The sequence below is a fragment of the Mixophyes fleayi genome, chromosome 8 (genome assembly GCF_038048845.1).
Source record: "Mixophyes fleayi isolate aMixFle1 chromosome 8, aMixFle1.hap1, whole genome shotgun sequence".
Taxonomy (NCBI): Eukaryota; Metazoa; Chordata; class Amphibia; order Anura; family Limnodynastidae; genus Mixophyes; species Mixophyes fleayi.
Genome location: NC_134409.1, coordinates 121,166,439 through 121,185,640, shown reverse-complemented (window position 1 = coordinate 121,185,640; position 19,202 = coordinate 121,166,439). Strand labels below are relative to the sequence as shown.

Below are 19,202 nucleotides of genomic sequence, written 5' to 3'. Positions count from 1 at the left end.
TCTCTTCGCTGTAACACATTGCATTCTGCATAACCGTAATGACTGTTTCAGTGAGTCGTTAGTAAATGTAGTACTATAATTGATAACAACCAGCATACAATCTAAAATTGTGGATGGTTTAATCCAGTGAATTAAACACATACTTGCCAACTCTCCCGGAATGTCCGCGTGACTCCCGAAATCAGGGTAGGTCTCCTGGACTCCCGGGAGAGGAGGGAATTCTCCCGCATCCTGCCCACTTCCTTTAGAAGTGGGCAAGATGGGAGCCTTAGTTATGCAAATCACGTCAGTTTGGCCCCTCCTACCCTCCCGCCACCTGACTGGGATCTCCCGTACTTTAATAATTAAAAATTGGCAAGTATGATTAAACATTTGGAACACAACTTAGCAACCGGTTCTGAGGAAAGGTATGTCAGAACATATAGCATATTGGGCCCCTAACTACCAAGCCCATGAAAACGATGAGGAAATTAGTGGAATCATGTCACTGTATAAAGGAAATCTACAATACACTGATAATAGTCATATAATTCGGGCTGTTGTGATTGATAAATTAAAGTTATTACATAAGAATATTCCAAATGTATACAGACTTGTTTAAGGAGCTTATCCCTCCCCTATGTGACCGACCGACCGTTTTTTTAGGTTCCACATCAGTGCTCTACACTAGTGAGAAGAGCTGACATAGACGAGAGATGGGTGTAACAGAGATGCCCACCCTGCTATGTTAAGAGGATTTTTGTCTGGTACAGGCTTCGACTAGACTGTAGCAAACAGTAAGGGGGTGACAGGTCCTCTCTAACACTGGTAGAACAGATCATGTCATTGCCCTAACTGTCTGTGTAAAGGAGAGTACTGCAGTGGGTAGGAGTTGTATTACAGTTTGTGAGCAGAACTTTACCTTGAGCTGATCTTGCTTCCTGGGAGAGAAGTTGATAATGCGAACCTGTCTATTTACCTCCCCCCTCTGATTCATTCCATGCGGTTTCTTTTCTGGCTCTCCATATAGTCTACCTCCATTTTGTGGATGAAAAAGAGCTATTTTTCAAGGGATTCGAGCAAAATTGAAACTGGCAGGTGACTTAAACCGAAAAATACAACAAAGAAAGCGGTGGGCACAGCCTAAAGTACAATGCATGTTGCTGATGAAAGACAACCAGCCCAGATAGAGTAAACAGACTTTATCCAGTGACTTGTCCCGCGAGAACGATTGTTACCTCACAGCTAGTATCCAGCACATTTTGGAGAGAAGCCCAGGATCTACAAGCACTTAATGCTAGCCACTGTGTCCTTTCCATTTATTTTGTTTATGGCTTAAGTAAAGGAAAGAAAAAAAAAAAAACAAAGTGCAAAAAAAAAAAAAAAAGCATTGAATCTAAGGTTTGCATAAGAACATTGAATTGCCGGGGTGGGTTCACGGTATACTTATTCCAGACCTGAAGCGGAATATCTTTTATGACTGAATAGCGTGAGCCTTAAAGTTGTTTTGATGCAGACAATTGAAATCTCCAACTGGTGATCATAGCTTTTCAAGTGGAAGTTGAATAAAAATGACCACATGTCAGGTGTTAAGTAGCAGGGCTGCCACTTCACATCTACGGCTAGCAAACAAACAGGAATTATTGCTACAATCAAGTTATTCTGGTTACCAAGCCAAAATACTAATTTATTAGACGTACAAATAATGTGATTAGCTCGACTGAAATTTGTAACACAAATGGATCCCTGTAGTGTCAATTCACAGCTCTAGTGGGTGGGAAAGCCAATTATTTTAATGCTTTCTATCATATGTTACCCCTGGGGGCACTGTCCCTTTGTAGCCTATACAAATGTGTATTATTTGTGACTTGTATTCACATGCACAACTTGTATTGTAAGAAGATTTGTACTTTAAGAAAGTGCCACTTCGCTACGGTTGTTCAATCCCATTCTTACACCAGCTTCAAATGAAACTTCATTCTCATGAAGGCTGTCACCTTGAATATCACTTGCTCGCTTACTTTTGGGACCTATAGACTGGGAGACCCTGGAGGAGAGGTACAAGGGGTAAATATGGGGGCTGTGACGATATGCCTTGCGCCACTATAGCTCCGCACCTTGCTCAATGACTGCAAGATGCACCATCACGGTCCTACCCGTTTTAGAAGATGAGGGTGAGCCGGTTGCCTAATCTCTTGAGATTTCAGGGACAACAACCTGAAATTTGGCAGTAGTAACGAGTAGGGCATAGTGTTTAATGGGATACAGTGCACCTCACAATTACTGACTAGGTAAATGAACAGATATATATATATATATATATATATATATATATATAGACCACAAATCACAATTCGTAATAATCCTACCTTAGTAGCTCCCCCTTGTGTCAAGTGGTGTTACCAGGCAGCTGGCTATAATCTGCATACATGCCAACTCTCCCCGAATGTCCGGGAGACTCCATAATTTCGGGTAGGTTTCCCGGAATCCTGGGAGAGCTGGCGATTCTTCCGCATCTGCCAACTTGATTAAATTAAAGCCGGCATGTACGGGCTGAGAGGAGGGGGGCTTCACGATTTGCGTCATTTTTGCCCCGCCACCAGTGATGTAATGCTTGTTTGGGGTCTTTTAAAAAGACCCGAAACAGGCGTTACGACACCAGGGGCGGGGCCAAAATGGCACGATTCGTGAGGCCCCGCCCCCTCTGCCCATACACCCCTCGTGCCCTCCAGGATCTCCTGGACCCGGCCAACATAAGGTTGGCATGTATGATAAACTATAGACCAGGGATGGGCAACCCGATACACTTCAAGGCCCACATGGTGCGGCCTTACAACCCACGCATTACCCTTATTCCCGGTAATAGGTTAAAACAATACATTTAATCATATATTTGATATGATCATATAAGCTGCATTGTAAACAAGCAATGTGACAATAAAGCAGGAAGGAGCTGGGGGCCACAGGTGAAGACTCGAGGGCCACATGGGTCTCCTGTTGCTGTAGACAGTGGTAGGTAAAATGTTACTGAAACCTAAATCCACTAGTCAAAGTATCAAACTGCCAACACTGTACCCGAGGTCACTACACCTCACGCCTATGGGCCACAGCTTTAAAACTCCCCAGCAGCACAGGGCGCCTGTATATCCGAGACGTACACAATTATGTGCGGTTACCCCAGCGTCCACAGTTACACCATCCCTGCATAGCAGAAAGGTCAGCAATGCAGAACATTCAACGGGGGGGGACCAGTGCAATTACCAAATTCCGGGCTAAAAACCAAGCCGAGCAGGTAAAATAACTAATCAGTTGTTCTAACCGCTAGGATATAAATTGGCCACCATCCAAAATCTCAGATCAGGATCATGTTACAACAGTGCAAACTTCTATGTATCCACCGTATAAACCTTTTTTGCTGTTTTGATATCAACAAGGAAATTTTAATACTTTTCAGATCCATCCACCAGTAAATGGATATTTCGTGTTGTGCCAGCATATTTACATTAATCGGATTGTAGTGATAGTGTGTTAACATGTTTAATTTACTCCCAGAGTGCTTTGAGAAGGTGGAGCGCTGGTATGGAGGTAGAGCCTGACGAGAGCAAGACAAATACGGAATGACCCCGCTGTATGCACTGGCCATGTGTGAGCTGAAGCTTTATTTATGATAACACAAACAATCAATTCATTAGGAGACACGGACTTCAAGGAACAATGTGGGCTCTTTAACTTCCAGCTTAATAACCGCAAACATCGTTTTAACATACTTTACATTTATGGCGAGATTCAATTTGGCGTGGAACGTCTCTTTTTTCTCGCACCCCTTAGTGGTGCCCAGAAAAATGATCAGAGATTCCTACTGCAATGATCGGCAATGTGCGCAGTGTATATTGCGGTGATGTCCGAGCACCACATCAACAGCAATTGAATCTCCCTCTTACTGTCTAGCTGTAGAATTTCTTCTCTTTTCATATATCAGCAAGGAGTCTGCCATCTTCTGGGCAGCTATGACTAGAGCAAACAGCCCAGGTACTGGCAGTAATATGCTCAGTGTGCTCCTAGAAACATCCTGTGACATCATCACACTGCCAGCTCTCAGCACATTGGCTCTAAATGATCACATGACATCAGTGTCACTGGACTATCTGCCCACACCAACAGCTAATTTAAACAATGCCTAAGCAATGTATAACACAGAGGGAAGGGCACAGTTTTAATAATGATGTGTTTATTAATAACTGTACATTACATTTGAGCTCAGATGTTCGTTTCCGATTTGTAAAGGCTGTAAATGCCATTTTTTAAAAAAATTAAAAATCAGAATTAAATATGTTAAAACAGCGAACACTTTACAATTTAGAGAAAACAGAGATATAAAACACAAAAGCAGCCTGTAGGAAACATCCACTACCCCCCCCCCCCCCCCAAAAAAAAAAAACCATCTGTAAAAATAGAAGTAGACAGAAAACTGTTAAACAGAAGGGACTGATTTAGGATCTGCTCCAGCTTACACGGTGACACAAAAGTCTCTTTAATCTTTGTGAGCGATGTACTAAAAATGTGATTGTAAAACTCTGCAGCTCACTGGCAGAACTACATAAATATTATATCCAGTGAATATTGCTGACAAGGCAGCTACGGAGCACAGAATACGGCGACTGGGCTGCAGCAATATCAACAGTATAGCCCAAGGATAATAGTGGTTTATAACAACAGCACAGCCCAATGATGGGGAATCTGACAGCAATCAAGATCCTCTTTATATATGCATCCATAACAATTTTAAATAATGCCAGCAACATTGACACACGTATTGAAGGAATTCAGTGTAAAGGATATGCCCACCCAAACAATTATATTTAACGGCAATCCGGATTTCTTCCAAATGCTGCTTAATTTATCCTCAATTGTGTTAGGGGGGAGGCATTAGGACTGCGTTTATTACACCTGGCCCTAAAAATGTGCTCTCCCCTCCCACTTGTTCCAATGTAATCATCTTGCTCTGCCAAACGGAATCTCATTCTCACGCGGGTCCCCAGAATACAGGCACACTTTGCAAGAAGCACCTTTGTTGATTTTAGCTCTGCAAACCCATTCACTTCTAAGGACTGCACCACTGCAGATTTACCCTTCGTAAATGATGGGGAGTGTATGTAATGTATTCACCTGTGTCTATATAATATATACATTATTGTGTTATACCACTTATGGGGTTTTTCCTCCTTTTTTATTTTAGGAATCCCTGCTGAATTATTTTTTTAGGACACAATGAGGCATATTTAATTGTTGCCGTTTCCCGCGGCATTAAATATATTATCGTTATTGTGGTAATTCTAAGCCGCATTTCAGCTCGCAGCTCAGGGAAATCCAGCGTTAAAGGTACCGTAATAACGGTATTTACGCGCACTGTGACCGTAATAACGGTATTTAAGCACACTGTGACCGTAATGACGGTAATAGTGCGCACGCCGCGTTACTTTTACGTGTAACGCCAACAATTGAATATGCCCCAATATGACACCTATGTAGTAGTCAGGAGTGAGAATACTAAGAATGGATGTACAATGTACTTTTGCACATACTGTAACCAAGAACCAATGAAATGGGCTTTAATATAAAAGGGTCACACTAGTGACTTACCTGAAAGAAGACCGACATCGCTGCTATCAACCTTTTATCCATAATGGCTGATCCAAAACTGTCAAAGTCATCCGGGTTGTAGGAATAAATCTGCATCTGTGAATATAAAGACGATGGTTTTAGTTGATGCTTATACACGTTTTCATGATCTTTTCATGTGGAGAAAACATTTTCTAGATCTTTCATTTCAAACATACGGTTAAATCCTACTCGCCTACTTTTGCCATGACGACATAACCCGCGTCACCAGACCCATAGACAAACCGAGGGGGGGGGGGGGGGAGGGGTTCCTAGTGCCTGGAAACCCCCCTCCAAACCTGGAGCACTGTATAATTGAGGTGGCTGGACCCTACCCCCGCTTCACACAGCTCTGCTTGAAAAGGGAGAGCTGCGTGCACCTAACAGTAGTGCACGCAGCATTGCCCATGTATATTATGGGGAGAGGAAGAGTTGATGAGCAGCCAAGCACTGGCTAAAATTATAGCCACGCCCCCATGCATGCTGGTCACGCCCACTGGCGGCGTGGTGTGGAAACCCCTCTCTACAAATCCTGCATTTGCCCCTGAGACCGGCCCAATACTACGCAATGACGCAACTCATGTCATCATGGTCGTACCCCACCCATTTCACAGAACAGAGAAGCAGACCCGAGAGAGTAGGAGAGTATTGCTTACACTGCTTCGAGGATATATGGGATCGTATTTTCCTACTGGCTATTATATGGATATTGGAAGTCACCAGAGACCATAGGCTGAGCGCTTTTACACAGTTTCACAGCCACTTGACGTGACTTCTAATATCTTTATCAATTTACAGTATGGGTGCACTTTTTACTATATTATTAAGCATATATTTGTATAGCACCAGCTTACTTTTCGGCACAAGCACAGCAATAAAACAAGACTGAGTATTAACAAAGATAGATGTAAGAGGGCCCTGCCCTGCAGCTGACCATCTATATTCCTTATAACACACAAGTTCTCCTAATGAAATCTGATGTGAGGACTTCAGAACACACTGATTATACAGACATTATTTACCAGAATGCACTGACTGTTGTCGGCACCAGATCTATTCATAGACACCAAATACTGTGAAATGCAAATTTACAAGTGGAAGTGGGACAAAGCAAAAGTGAAACTCGGAGGTTCTGCTGCAAAACTGTATTCGTTTAGTTCATACTTGCCAACTCCCGAAATTTGGGTAGATCTCCCGAACTCCCGGGAAAGCAGGCAAGTATCCCGCATACTGGAACTTACTCCCCAAAATGCCGCGATTTGCGGTGAATCACGTCATTTTCGCCCTGCATTACGCAACAAAAGTGGCATTTTGACGCAGGTGGAGGGGCCAAAATGACGCAATTCACCTCGCCCCCTCCCGCCCTCCAACCACGCCCCCTGCCCGGGATCTCCCAGAATTCACTTTTTAAAGATTGACAAGTATGGTTTAGTTTAGTATGTTGCCGCTGCTTTGCTCCCCTCTTCTACAGTCCTTACAGTCTAGAAACGCTTTTCTATTTGAAATATGAAGCAGAGAGAATATTTTTTCCCCTTATCTATACCGCATGTGCCATTTTCTGCAGGAAATATATATAATCTGATTTTACCATTAAATATTTGTGCATGTTCTCTATACATCGAGAGCAGGTTCTTGGCTGATGTAAATGACAGCTTATCCCTATGACCATAAGTTTGTGATTCCAATATACAGCAGATTATTTCATAGTGATTCCTCTCTCTCCATAACAGAATGATTTGAGTGTTGGGTAAAACTACTGACAATTCCCTGCGTGCATTCTCCCCATCCCTCCTGCTGAGTAACACTGAGTGCCATGTATCTTAATGGCTGAATGCAGCTTCCTGATTGGTTGCTTCTGCTTTTGATTTGATCTTCTGCTTTATTGATACAGAAATCTTGTAGCAACTTGCAGAAAGACTGTTTCCTATCCCCATGTGAGAACTCTTAGTCATGCATTTAAAGTGGTTTGTCTGAAAAGTATGGAGGTCTATACTAAATGTATGTATAAATGTACATATAAGACTAACATCTCCTTTCTATCAGATAATAATAAACTTTGCACATCTTCCCAAAAACAGCCATAAATTGACGGGCAAGTAAAAAGAATTCATCTGCTCGGCAAACTTTGATATACACAAAACAAAGGCATCATCATCATCATCACCATTTATTTATATAGCGCCACTGATTCCGCAGCACTGTACAGAGAACTCACTCACATCAGTCTCTGACCCATTGGAGCTTACAGTCTAAATTCCCTAACATACACACACACACACACAGATTAGGGTCAATTTGTTAGTAGCCAATTAACCTACTAGTATGTTTTTGGAGTGTGGGAGGAAACAGGAGCACCCGGAGGAAACCCCTGCAAACACAGGGAGAACACACAAACTCCACACAGATAAGGCCATGGTCGGGAATTGAACTCATGACCCCAGTGCTGTGAGGCAGAAGTGCTAACCACTGAGCCACCGTGAGATAGATAGTAAAACGCAATTCTAGATAATATATACATATACACACAAAAGGAGGGTTGTGGGTACAAGACTGGGTGCTGCAGTATTGAGTAGGGGAATCGGTGTGAACTTTAAAAAAATGGCTGTGTATTAGCGAATGGGAGGATCAGCCGTGATTTTGGCTTCCGGTTTGTCCTTCTACAAGGGGTGAGTAAAATGTAGCAATTAGGTGGAAATGCAGCTTTAAGGAACCACCAAACTTTAAACACAACTCGTCTTCTAGAAGAGTGACTAATGATACTCAAAATGTGTATAAAAAGTCCCCACACTTTCACAAAGCTTGACATATTTGACGTTCTGTTTAAATTTGGAAGCTAATGATCTCTATTATTAGCGGTGTTCTGCTAAGAGAGGATGACTGCAGTATCTCTGTAAGGGTTACTCATAGGAAGACTATAGTATAAGGAGGGACACATCCCAACCCCCCAATATCACAGCTTTCTGAGACACCAACTCTTATCAGGCTCTTGTCCATATATAACCGAGTGCCTTTCGTAGTACTTTAATATAAGAGGGTATAAGAGGAATCTGAAAAGGTGTTTAAAATCTCTTTCATGGAAGGGAAGTACTGCATCATTTTATATCATATTCCATTAAAGCATATAGTTAGGATGTCATAAGTTAGTTATTATTCCTTAAAAAAATATTTTTGCTCTATGCTTTCATAACAGAAACAATATATATATATATAAAGGGGGATATTTTATAGTGGCGTTAAAACCATCACTTTTTTACTGCATACTTGCCAACTTTTCCTCGTTGGCTTCAGGGAGATCCCAAGGGAGGTGGGCGTGCAGGGGCGGAGCTTGATGAAGCGCATAATTTTGTCCCCACCCCCTAAGTGATTGTCACAATTTCGGCCAATTACAATGGTGGGTGGGGCTAAGATGACATGATATTTGCATCATTAAGAACCAGGGAGGGTGCCCTGCTCTCCCATAAATGCGGGAGTCTCCCGGACATTCCGGGAGAGTAGGCAATTATGCGTTAAAGAAAAGCAGCTAATGAATCTATAGAGACTGAAGTGTCTTTTAAATTTCTGTCTCCATTACTGAAGTCATGTTGTCTTACCTGTCAGTCTTTGATTAAATCTTGGTCTCCATGAAAATGGCCACCTCTATAGGAATCAATACATGGACATAGGACACAATTTCTGAACTGTGTCATCATGCCACAGATGGTGAAGCCAACCACGTCTTGTACTGGCTCAGCATCAGGGAGAATGCCAGACTCTTCAGGGAGTGAGGGAGATCACCCCTATTTCAGGGAGTTGGCAAGTATGTTTTACTGCATCAGGTGGCAAGCGCAGGAGGGGATGTGGTGACGGCATTGTGTCACCACGACCCCTCCCCTGTTATGTAATGGATGCGGCAGGGTGCGTACTCTCCCAGGAGTCCGGTAGGACCACCCTAGAATTGTGAGACTCCCAAAAATTCCGAGAGCGTAGGCAAGTATGCGTCAAAATTTCCATTCCTCCCCTTTATTATCCCCCTCAACGTTGTTGCATATTAAGTTCTTTGTGCTCATGGCCCTGCCCAAGTGTCCCCTTCTCATATAAACATCTTCCATCCGTACTACACACAGTCAGCTACACTGTATATTAATGAAAACATCCCAAAATCTCAGGCTGCAAAAAAAATAAAAATTTGAATTCAATGAACTGGGTTAATGTATTTTAATTTATCAGAATCAAACAGCGGAGAGTACAAATCCAACAGTTCGATATACAACTGCGCATAATTTGTCACACTTTAAGGACATCATTTATTAACAAAAATGAGGTGTCTGACAGAGTCAGTGATGCAGCCAACTATTTACTCTGCAAAAGTAAAAGAGGAGAGAGAAAAGATATATTATCGTAGCTTCCAGATTCCATCTCTTAATGCAATCTATAGCTTGGAAGTTTTATTTACAAGTATACAATAATTCATTTCAATAACACCTTCCAGCACACAGAAATAAAGCCGTCATTAGAGGGCGGATGTGACCTCTAATCCAAGGTCAAGATAGGACAATGTGGCTGCTGAGGAAGCTTAGCCAATAAGGAGGGACAGCATGGTGATCACCTCAAAGAGCTGGGCTTTGGGCTCTGACCAGGACACTATCTATGTGGAGTTTATATGTTCTCCGCCTGGGTTACCTCTGGGGGCTCCCGTTTCTTCCAAAAGAATATTCTGGTGGTTTAATGTTAGTCTGTGTCTGTCTGTGTAGCAGAGAATTTAGACTACATAACTTGCAACTGTCCTGATTTAGGTGGGACAGTCTTATCAGTTGGCACCTTTGCCCTGTATGTCAGGAAGTTGGAGGGCTGGATGGTGAGATGTGGTGTTTCCTCACGTAGTATGACATGCCCACAATGTGGTCAGCCACGGTCCAACGCACTCCTGCTTCACAACTAGCCCTGACCCAATGTTTTGAGGTATGTGGTAAGCGCAAACGGGGCAGGGACGCATGTGAATGAAACATAGAAAACATTCTCTGTAGAGGCACATATATATTATATAAATAAAATAACATTGGACAACACTGTGGCTCAGTGGTTAGCACTTCTGCCTAACAACACTGGGGTCAGGAGTTCAATTCCAGACTATGGCCTATTCTGTGTGGAGTTTGTATGTTCTCCCCGTGTTTGCGTGGGTTTCCTCCGGGTGCTCCAGTTTCCTCCCACACTCCAAAAAACATACTGGTAGATTAATTGGCTGCTAACAAATTGACCCTAGTCTCTCTCTGTCTGTGTGTGTGTGTGTGTGTGTGTGTGTGTGTGTGTGTGTGTGTGTGTGTGTGTTAGGGTTTAGGCTGTAAGCCCCAATGGGGCAGGGACTGATGTGAGTTCTCTGTACAGCGCTGCGGAATTAGTGGCGCTATATAAATAAATGAAGATGATGATTGGATCAAGCGTTAACGGCTTTCTTTTTACAAAAATAACATGTACAAAATATATATTTATCTGTAGAAGTGAAGGATACATGGCACAGTCTTGTAACAGAACAGCTCTGTCTATACAGAAAATCATTTATGAGGTCCTCACTGCCACATTTCCAGAAAAGTCCATCCCACACTCTTGGTCACTGACTTTGCGCAGTAATCAACCTGTCTTTTAAGGCTTAAGGCGTGTTGTAGCAGACTTTGCCAAAGCATCTCTTATATTATTTACATTGCTATCATCATATAGACAAGCACAGAACTGCTCACTTTGCGACAGGTAATCATGGAAGCCCCCAGTCAGCAAATGCTAAAATTATACATAAAGTCAATATTATATATATATATATATATATATATATATATATATACACACACACACACACACACATTATATTCACATTATATATAGAAAAATTACTTTAAACAAATACAAATGTGAGACTTGTTCTGGTGATCGGAGAGTTGTAGACACGCTGTGTGACCACACAAGTCCGACTGAAACGACAGTCAGCAACTGATTGGTTGGTAGTGTCTCTCGTCCAATCAGGAGCCGGCTATCCTTTCAGTCATTGTGTTGGATACATCCTGTCCTACAGCTTTCCAGCAAAATCACACATACAAATGAGTACAGAGAACAGAGCAGGGACCCCCCCCCACATTTATAAAACTCTATATAGCGTCAGTATACTACACAACACTTCAGCATAATAAACCAAGCCTGGGCATTAGACAGACGTGAGATGGATCTGTTCACAAGCGTACATTACACACACACACACACACTGATTATCCAAGACCCGCCAATACAGACCCCATCTGTAACCAGTCCACACGTACAGTGTCACCTCCATTCAGACCTCTTGAAGGACGGGCAGGGGAGGAATATGAGAACATTATAGAGGTCGAGGCTTGTTTAACAGAGTATTATTACCCTGTTCTGTATCTATTATTGTATGAAAATAGCCATCTGACCGCGCTAGGGCTTAGAATATAGAAGCTAAGAAATTGCTTTGTTCTGGGGCTAACAGCCATATGATTTACCATGAAATGAAGTCTTGAAAATCATTTTGGATAAATGGAAGTATAAATTTAATAGAATTTCCAAGACAACACGGATTGCTACACTCCCAACATAAACAGCACATTCTAAATCATTCCAAACAAAACAGCACTATAACAAACCGCCGGGTGATTATTTCACTCACTCCTAAGTCTATTATTCCCCATTTATTTGTCTTCTATTTAAAGATGGCAAGTCATTTTGAGACTGTTAGTGGAGTATTAAATACATTGCAAAGGGACTGAATTAAGACCGTGCGCGCTCATATTTAGATTCCTCTCTGCTTGATTAGTCAGTAAGATGCTGTACGATGGAGATATTCCTAATTTAAAGAAAAAATAACCCTTTAAATACATACACCCACCCAATATAGTCAGGAGACATGCAGGGTATTTTGGCAGACCTTGGTCTACAATTGCTCGTGCACCACTTACCTACACAGAGTGGAGACAGCCATTGTGTGAGCTGAACCAATATTTAGGAGAATGGGCCAATTTCCTAGGAACCAGTCACATTACTGAGGCAGAAAGTGATTGGATAGATTTAGAAGTTGCATTTTCATAAGTATTTGTCCGCATTAAATATGAAAGGAATCACAGCACTTTATACACAATCCAAAGGCATATTTCAACATTTCACAATGAAGTTAGTGTCTGAATAAATTTTAAAGGACCCACTTACAAACAAAAATAAAATAAAAGATAGTATAATGGTCAACACAGTTGGTTCTCAAACTATTGCGAACTATTATTTGGCAACTGTACTAATGATATTTAAGAAATTTTACCTTGATTTTGTTACCCTGGAATGCTCGGAGGCATGGTTACTAATAGTATTTACAGATATATATGCAAAAGTTTCTTATCACAACATATGATATTCACCACACGGGCTTGATCATGGAAGAGGCCATTTTTCATACTGGCAACCGTACTGCTGGCAAATTCTCTTAAACTATAACCAGGACCACTTTACTAAAGAGATTGGGGCACTAGGATAGTGGGCTATTGTTAGTCTTCCTAGTAATAACCCCAGCATAGGAAATAGTCTAAACTAATTTATCTGTCTATCAGTATCCAGCTTTCTTAAGAGAACAAGACCATTTTCTTTTTTAGAAAACAATTTAGTTAATATAAAAAAAAATGCAATTGTACTTATGGATGTGCCATTTGCCGGATCTGCCAGGGTTTCCGATGGCTGTAACGGCCCTAATACTGCACAACTTTCTCCGGTTTCCATTCTGCCAGCTGTTAGTACTCCTTCCCTGTAAAATTACCATCCATGCAAATAAAATCACAGACACTCATCTGCTTCCTACAGTCTAAAAATAAGAGGAGAGAGGAGCCTGACATGGGACCTGAACACTCTCCAAATCATGAATCACGGTAAGTACAATTTTGCTTTTATATAAACTTGTTCACCACCCAAAACTATAACTTTAGCTTTAGTTGGAGTTCTACTTTAAGGGTCAATAGAATTTACGGCTGTAAAACAATAAGCATTCCATAAAAGCAATGTATTCTTTTACTACTTTGACAATATTGTACTTTCACATTATAAAACAGCCACACAAGAAAAAAAAAACAAATAGTAACATGATATACAAAAATGCCTGAGAAAAATACTTAAAATATTTAATGTAAAAACTTCAGTTTAAATATGATCAGCTATACAATCACTTTTTGCCGTCAACTCAGACGCCTTCCCCTTCCCCCCCCTGAGTTTTCCAAAGAAGTGCAATTCGGAAGGACCGGTCTGGCTTGTAGAGAAAAGCCAGGAGCCCCAAGGAAATTTAATTCCATGCACCTTTCACAGTCTTGAATTAAACATGGAGCAGATCTCTCTCCATAAAACCACAGGTGTGAACCAGATGTCATGCTTGTCTTCTCTCGAGATTACAGCTCACAAACTTTTGCCTTTGGAATATTAACGAGGCTCGGAATCAAGAAGACTGAAATGCATTAGAAAACAAACAGGTTTAGCATAGCAGCTTATCTGACAAGCCATTGATTTCCTTTTGCTGCAAGATTGCATTTATCAAGATGATTATATTTCACATTAAGAAAGAGTCTGTGCTGAACACTGACGGTCTACTCTACAAAAACACAGGTAGAACCAATTTTATTTTCTGACTTTAGGGTTGTCTAAACCTTTCAAACCAACCCAACCGTGGACATGAAATAATTAAGGTGACAATTTAGTGTACAGATATAAAGCATTAGGAATACCTGAAATACTATGGTCATTTTTATTTTGTCTAAAAGCAGAGATGTCTGTTAAGGACTTTTAAAAGCCCAGTATTAAATTAAACACATAAACTTGTCTGATTTGTTAATTTGTGATCCCCCTACCACACTGCATTCTCTCGCGTCGCCCACTCACACAGCTTCCTCCCACCCAGACATAGCCATTAACTAACTACATCTGTGTGCTCGTTGCTGGTATAGAAGCGATGTAAGAAATGTACATTAGCATTAATGGATAGTGAAGGGCTCCTTGCGCTCAGTCGTGATGAGAAAACATCCATTCAACATCCGAGAAACCTTGGTTAGGATAGCACCGTATTCACGTAGACACCTGCTAAATAAATGCTCATTATGTGCTGTGCTTATAGCATCCCGGCGCCCTCTTAGAAAAAGGGCTTCAGCATTATTATGCCCTTTAAAAATGTCTGGAATTTTAATACGGACCGACACGTGACATAGGTAAAGATGCCTGCTTTAAAGTGCAGGCGAGTCAGCACTCATTCTATTCAGTGTAGCGTTAATGAGTCCTTATCAGCTGGGATTTTAAAGCACAACATGTACATTTAGTCGGAAGCCCGCATGTATAAAAATATGATTGTGATTTATTTATATATTTCTTTTCTTCTTTTTTTAACCGTTTACCTCGCTGAGGAAAAAAAGAAACATTACAGAACAGAATTTTTCTGCCTAATTAAGTGGCCCGAGCTAGGTAGCGAAACTGACATTGCGTATTACAGCCTCCATTGCGGCCTGTGATCAATAGTTACGCTACAATTTCCAACAAGCATGTTTTGTTATGCTTTAACCATACTTGCCAACTCTCCCGGAATGTCCGGGAGACTCCCGCATTTCGGGTGAGTCTCACGGACTTCCGGGAGAGTCTGGCAATCTCCCCCATCTGCCCGTTTCCTAGTGAAGTGGGCAGAATTTGCTCCAAAACGCCGCGATTCACTGGTAATTGCGGCGTTTGTAAAATTACGCGTTTTACGTCATTACATCACGGGGCGGGGCCAAAATGATGCCGTTTTCAGAGCCCCGCCCCCTGCATGCCCACCTTCCCTCAGCAGCTCCCGGATTCATAAATTGGCAAGTATGGCTTTAACTTGATAAAAGAGAGTCGCTTCAGTATACAAGACTGAAAACAACTCCATAGACTTTTCATTTTGAATATGATGAATTCACTATATCATCCCTCAGGAATTGGTTTTCATATACTGTAGAGATCCATCCCATTCCCAATCATTTTGAGACCACCCCTAAATCTACTGGCTAAGATCACCCACAGTTCCAAGGAGCGATTTTAGCTTCTTGCTTAACAATAGCGGATATCAGCAGTGGTTTAATAAATGGAGAGCTAATCACCAATACAGAGTTGGCAGCCCCCCGGTCAGCTCTCCATTCATCAAACTGCTCCTGGCCCCATATGTTTCCATATTAACATAACACAAATAACTGAGGTTTGTAGCCAAGATCCCAAAATGGCTCATTCAGAAAAGCTTTTAAAATATTTCTGTTGAACTCGCACAAAAAGAAGTCCTGGATTTTTATGTTCCTACTCCAGACAAGTTATTGCATGAGCGTTCTTTCCCATTTCAGTGGTGCCATCAAAACATCAAATTACTAAACACTATTGCCACCTTTTTCAAGCTAATTTCCCTTGTATCCTGGCCCCAATAAAACTATATCTCACCACTTGGTGGCTCCTTTATATTTCTTGGATCTCCCGTATTAACGCTGTTAAGATGAATATCCTTCCCGGACTACTTTCTCTCTTCCAGACCCTGCCCATCTGCCACCCTTCCCCCCCCCCCCCCCTCCTCCTAACATTTTTAAGTTTCTCCAGTTCAACTTTTCTGAATTCATTACTCAAGGTCCTTTAGAGGTTCTCACAGGGAGGGGGGCAAAAGACTATGAGGAACATGACCCATCATACATTTAAATTCAGTCAAACTCTCTAGCTCCACTATTAAACTAGTGGAATGTTCCATTACACTTGATAATAAAACACTATAAATCATTTTAAGTAAACATGGGTTTTTTTTGGGCAAAACCATCTGTGCACCCTCATGTAAACACAGGACGCAAGTGAGAGCTAAAAAGATCTAACATTTTTAATTTCTAATCAGATCTATGACTGGAGTCTTAGACTTCTCTATGAGTCCTGTTAAGCAGCATTTTCCCTTGACCGTCTAGATTAATTAATTTTTAATAAACCGAACGTTTGGCTCCCCAGCTAGAAATCAGGGGAAAATTGCGATTCGACATGGAAAAGGTGCCACTTGCGAATGGTAATGCGACAGCTTGCAGAGGTAAGTGAAAAGGGTTTTGGAAATGAATGGATTTGTCTGGCTGTCCAGCGAAGGCAAGCAAGGGCTTTATGTCAACTTTCTGTTATAATTGATTTTTATGGATATGGCTTAGGGAGAATTAGCATATCACCAGCCTCAAAACCAGCAAATCTGAAACGGTTTCTATTACAATTGTAAAAACAGGTGCATATTACGACATAATTTGAAGAAAACAGAAATCTGTATAGAAGTCTCAATTATTGTCACTAAGGCTTTAAAACGGTAATCCCACATAGGATTTTCTCTCTTTAAATAGCAGGTTAAGTACCCTTTAAGCATGCACCTGACAGTCATTTTTTTAGCCACTCTCTTCTATCAATCATTATGTCCTTTTCAAAATCTCTCCGGCGGGCAGATCAATATGGTTGCCAGCTACACACAAAGACTCCAAGCTCTAAGTATGTTATCTGATGGCTAAGGGGGGGATGGAGGCTCTTGCAGAGCACAGATGAGACTGAGCTCAGAGGGGCATTCCAAAGCCTCTCTGCACACATCATCATATGCTGCCATTAGTTGTTACACACTGTGTAAACTTTGCATTGTTCTAAATTATTAACAGCAGCCTGAGTAAACCAACCAAGGAAAATTGTATTCAATAAGATTCTTCTTATAGCCTGCCACTGTAATATGAAAAAAAACACCCACCTTATTTGTTCATGGGATTGGAACTTTAAAGTACCAATTTTATTAGCGCTCTCAGGAGGTTTAGTAAGGAATGATTAGCCAGCTGCATTATGTACATAAGGTTTACCCGGAGATTCCGTGTAACACACATGTGCTAACAAACATTAACAGGCTCAAGCAATCGTAGCAATAGTTCAAGACAATTGGTGAGCAGCAAACCTTAATCGGTGTACTTCATCATCACCATTTATTTATATAGCGCCACTGATTCCACAGCGCTGTACAGAGAACTCACTGACATCAGTCCCTGCCCCATTGGAGCTTACAGTCTAAATTCCCTAACATACACACTTATAAATGGGAGTTTGAAGACCATGCCAAATAGGACCTCCTATAAAGGAAAGTAATTGTATCGCATACTGGTCACCTGTTAGAGGGGAGATTCAATTAGCCGCGATATTCTTGAGAACATCGCGGCTCTGCAGTTTTACCGTTACTAAATTCTCCACTGATTGTCCTTCGCACCTCTATGAGGCGCAAGGGAAAATCAGCGGAAAGTTCTTGTAAAAATCCAGTGGCCGCGAAGTTTGAGGAGCATCACGGTTAATTGACTTAGAATGATATTTATTTATATGCTCATTGTGACAACTACTGTACTGTGGGTTTTATTGTTAAGTTAATATAGTAAAAAGAAAATAAAAAAAAAATAGATATACGAGTCAGAAAACTAGAAACTGACGGGTGTGAGCAGCCCGTTGCTGCAGTGTAAGAAAATAACTTGTCAATTTTGCTGTATAATTTTTTTTTTTATAAAAATATATATAATGGCCAGCACAGTGGCCTAGTGGTTAGCACTTCTGCCTCACAGCACTGGGGTCATGAGTTCAATTCCTGACCATGGCCTTATCTGTGTGGAGTTTGTATGTTCTCCCTGTGTTTGTGTGGGTTTCCTCCGGGTGCTCCAGTTTCCTCCCACGCTCCAAAAACATACTGGTAGGTTAATTGGCTGCTATCAAAATTGACCCTAGTCTCTCCCTCTCTGTCTGTGTGTGTGTGTCTATATTAGGGAATTTAGACTGTAAGCTTAATGGGACAGGGACCGATGTGAATGATTTCTCTGTACAGTGCTGCGGAATTAGTGGCGCTATATAAATAAATGACGATGATATATTTTAAAAAAACAAAAACTAAAATATGCTAAAATAACATAATTTTGCTCTTTTTTTTGATCCTACATTATTCTTAACCTCAATAAACACTAATGTCAAGTCATTTGTAGTCAATTTTGACCACCTCACAGATCACAATATTATTTTCATACACTTTCGGACAAATACTGCAGCGACCTGGCTGGATGGTAAGCGACAGAGCAATGACACAAACACACGGCAGTTCCTACCACATCTAGGACACATCGGCACACAGCAGTGTCAGAAAAGAAAAGTGATGCAAGATGGAAGTGTCCTTGGGCCCTCCCCCCCACCCACTGTTATGTTGGATCTTAAAAAGGAATCCATATATCGCGAGATCAGACGACGCAACAATGGTGTTTTGCCTCGTTTTCAAATCCGAAAAAGCGCGAAGGTACCGAGCGGATCTGCTAATATTCGGTTCTCAGGAAACCGAGCCTGAGCATCTCTACTTTTAAGAAGTAATGGTTAAATTACCCTTTAATGAGAGATTTCTCTACCCTTTATTATACACTAAGTAGAGGTATGATTATTATTACTACAGAAATCTCAGGAATATCACAGAAGGTTCATTACATATTGTATAACCCCTCAAACTAAATAAATAAGAATATCACATCACCACCTATTCAATTTTCATTGTATCCCATCAT

General features: G+C 41.3%; 1 protein-coding gene across 3 annotated transcripts in view; it reads right to left on the bottom strand.

Annotated features, from left to right (window-relative positions):
• PTPRG (protein tyrosine phosphatase receptor type G) overlaps window positions 1-19,202 on the bottom strand; it is a 393,194-nt gene that overhangs the window by 144,226 nt on the left and 229,766 nt on the right. For all 3 annotated transcript variants that reach the window (XM_075183332.1, XM_075183334.1, XM_075183333.1), the window contains exon 5: window positions 5,620-5,715. In XM_075183332.1, the coding sequence (XP_075039433.1) occupies window positions 5,620-5,715 (96 nt within the window). The remainder of the gene's footprint in view (window positions 1-5,619; window positions 5,716-19,202) is intronic.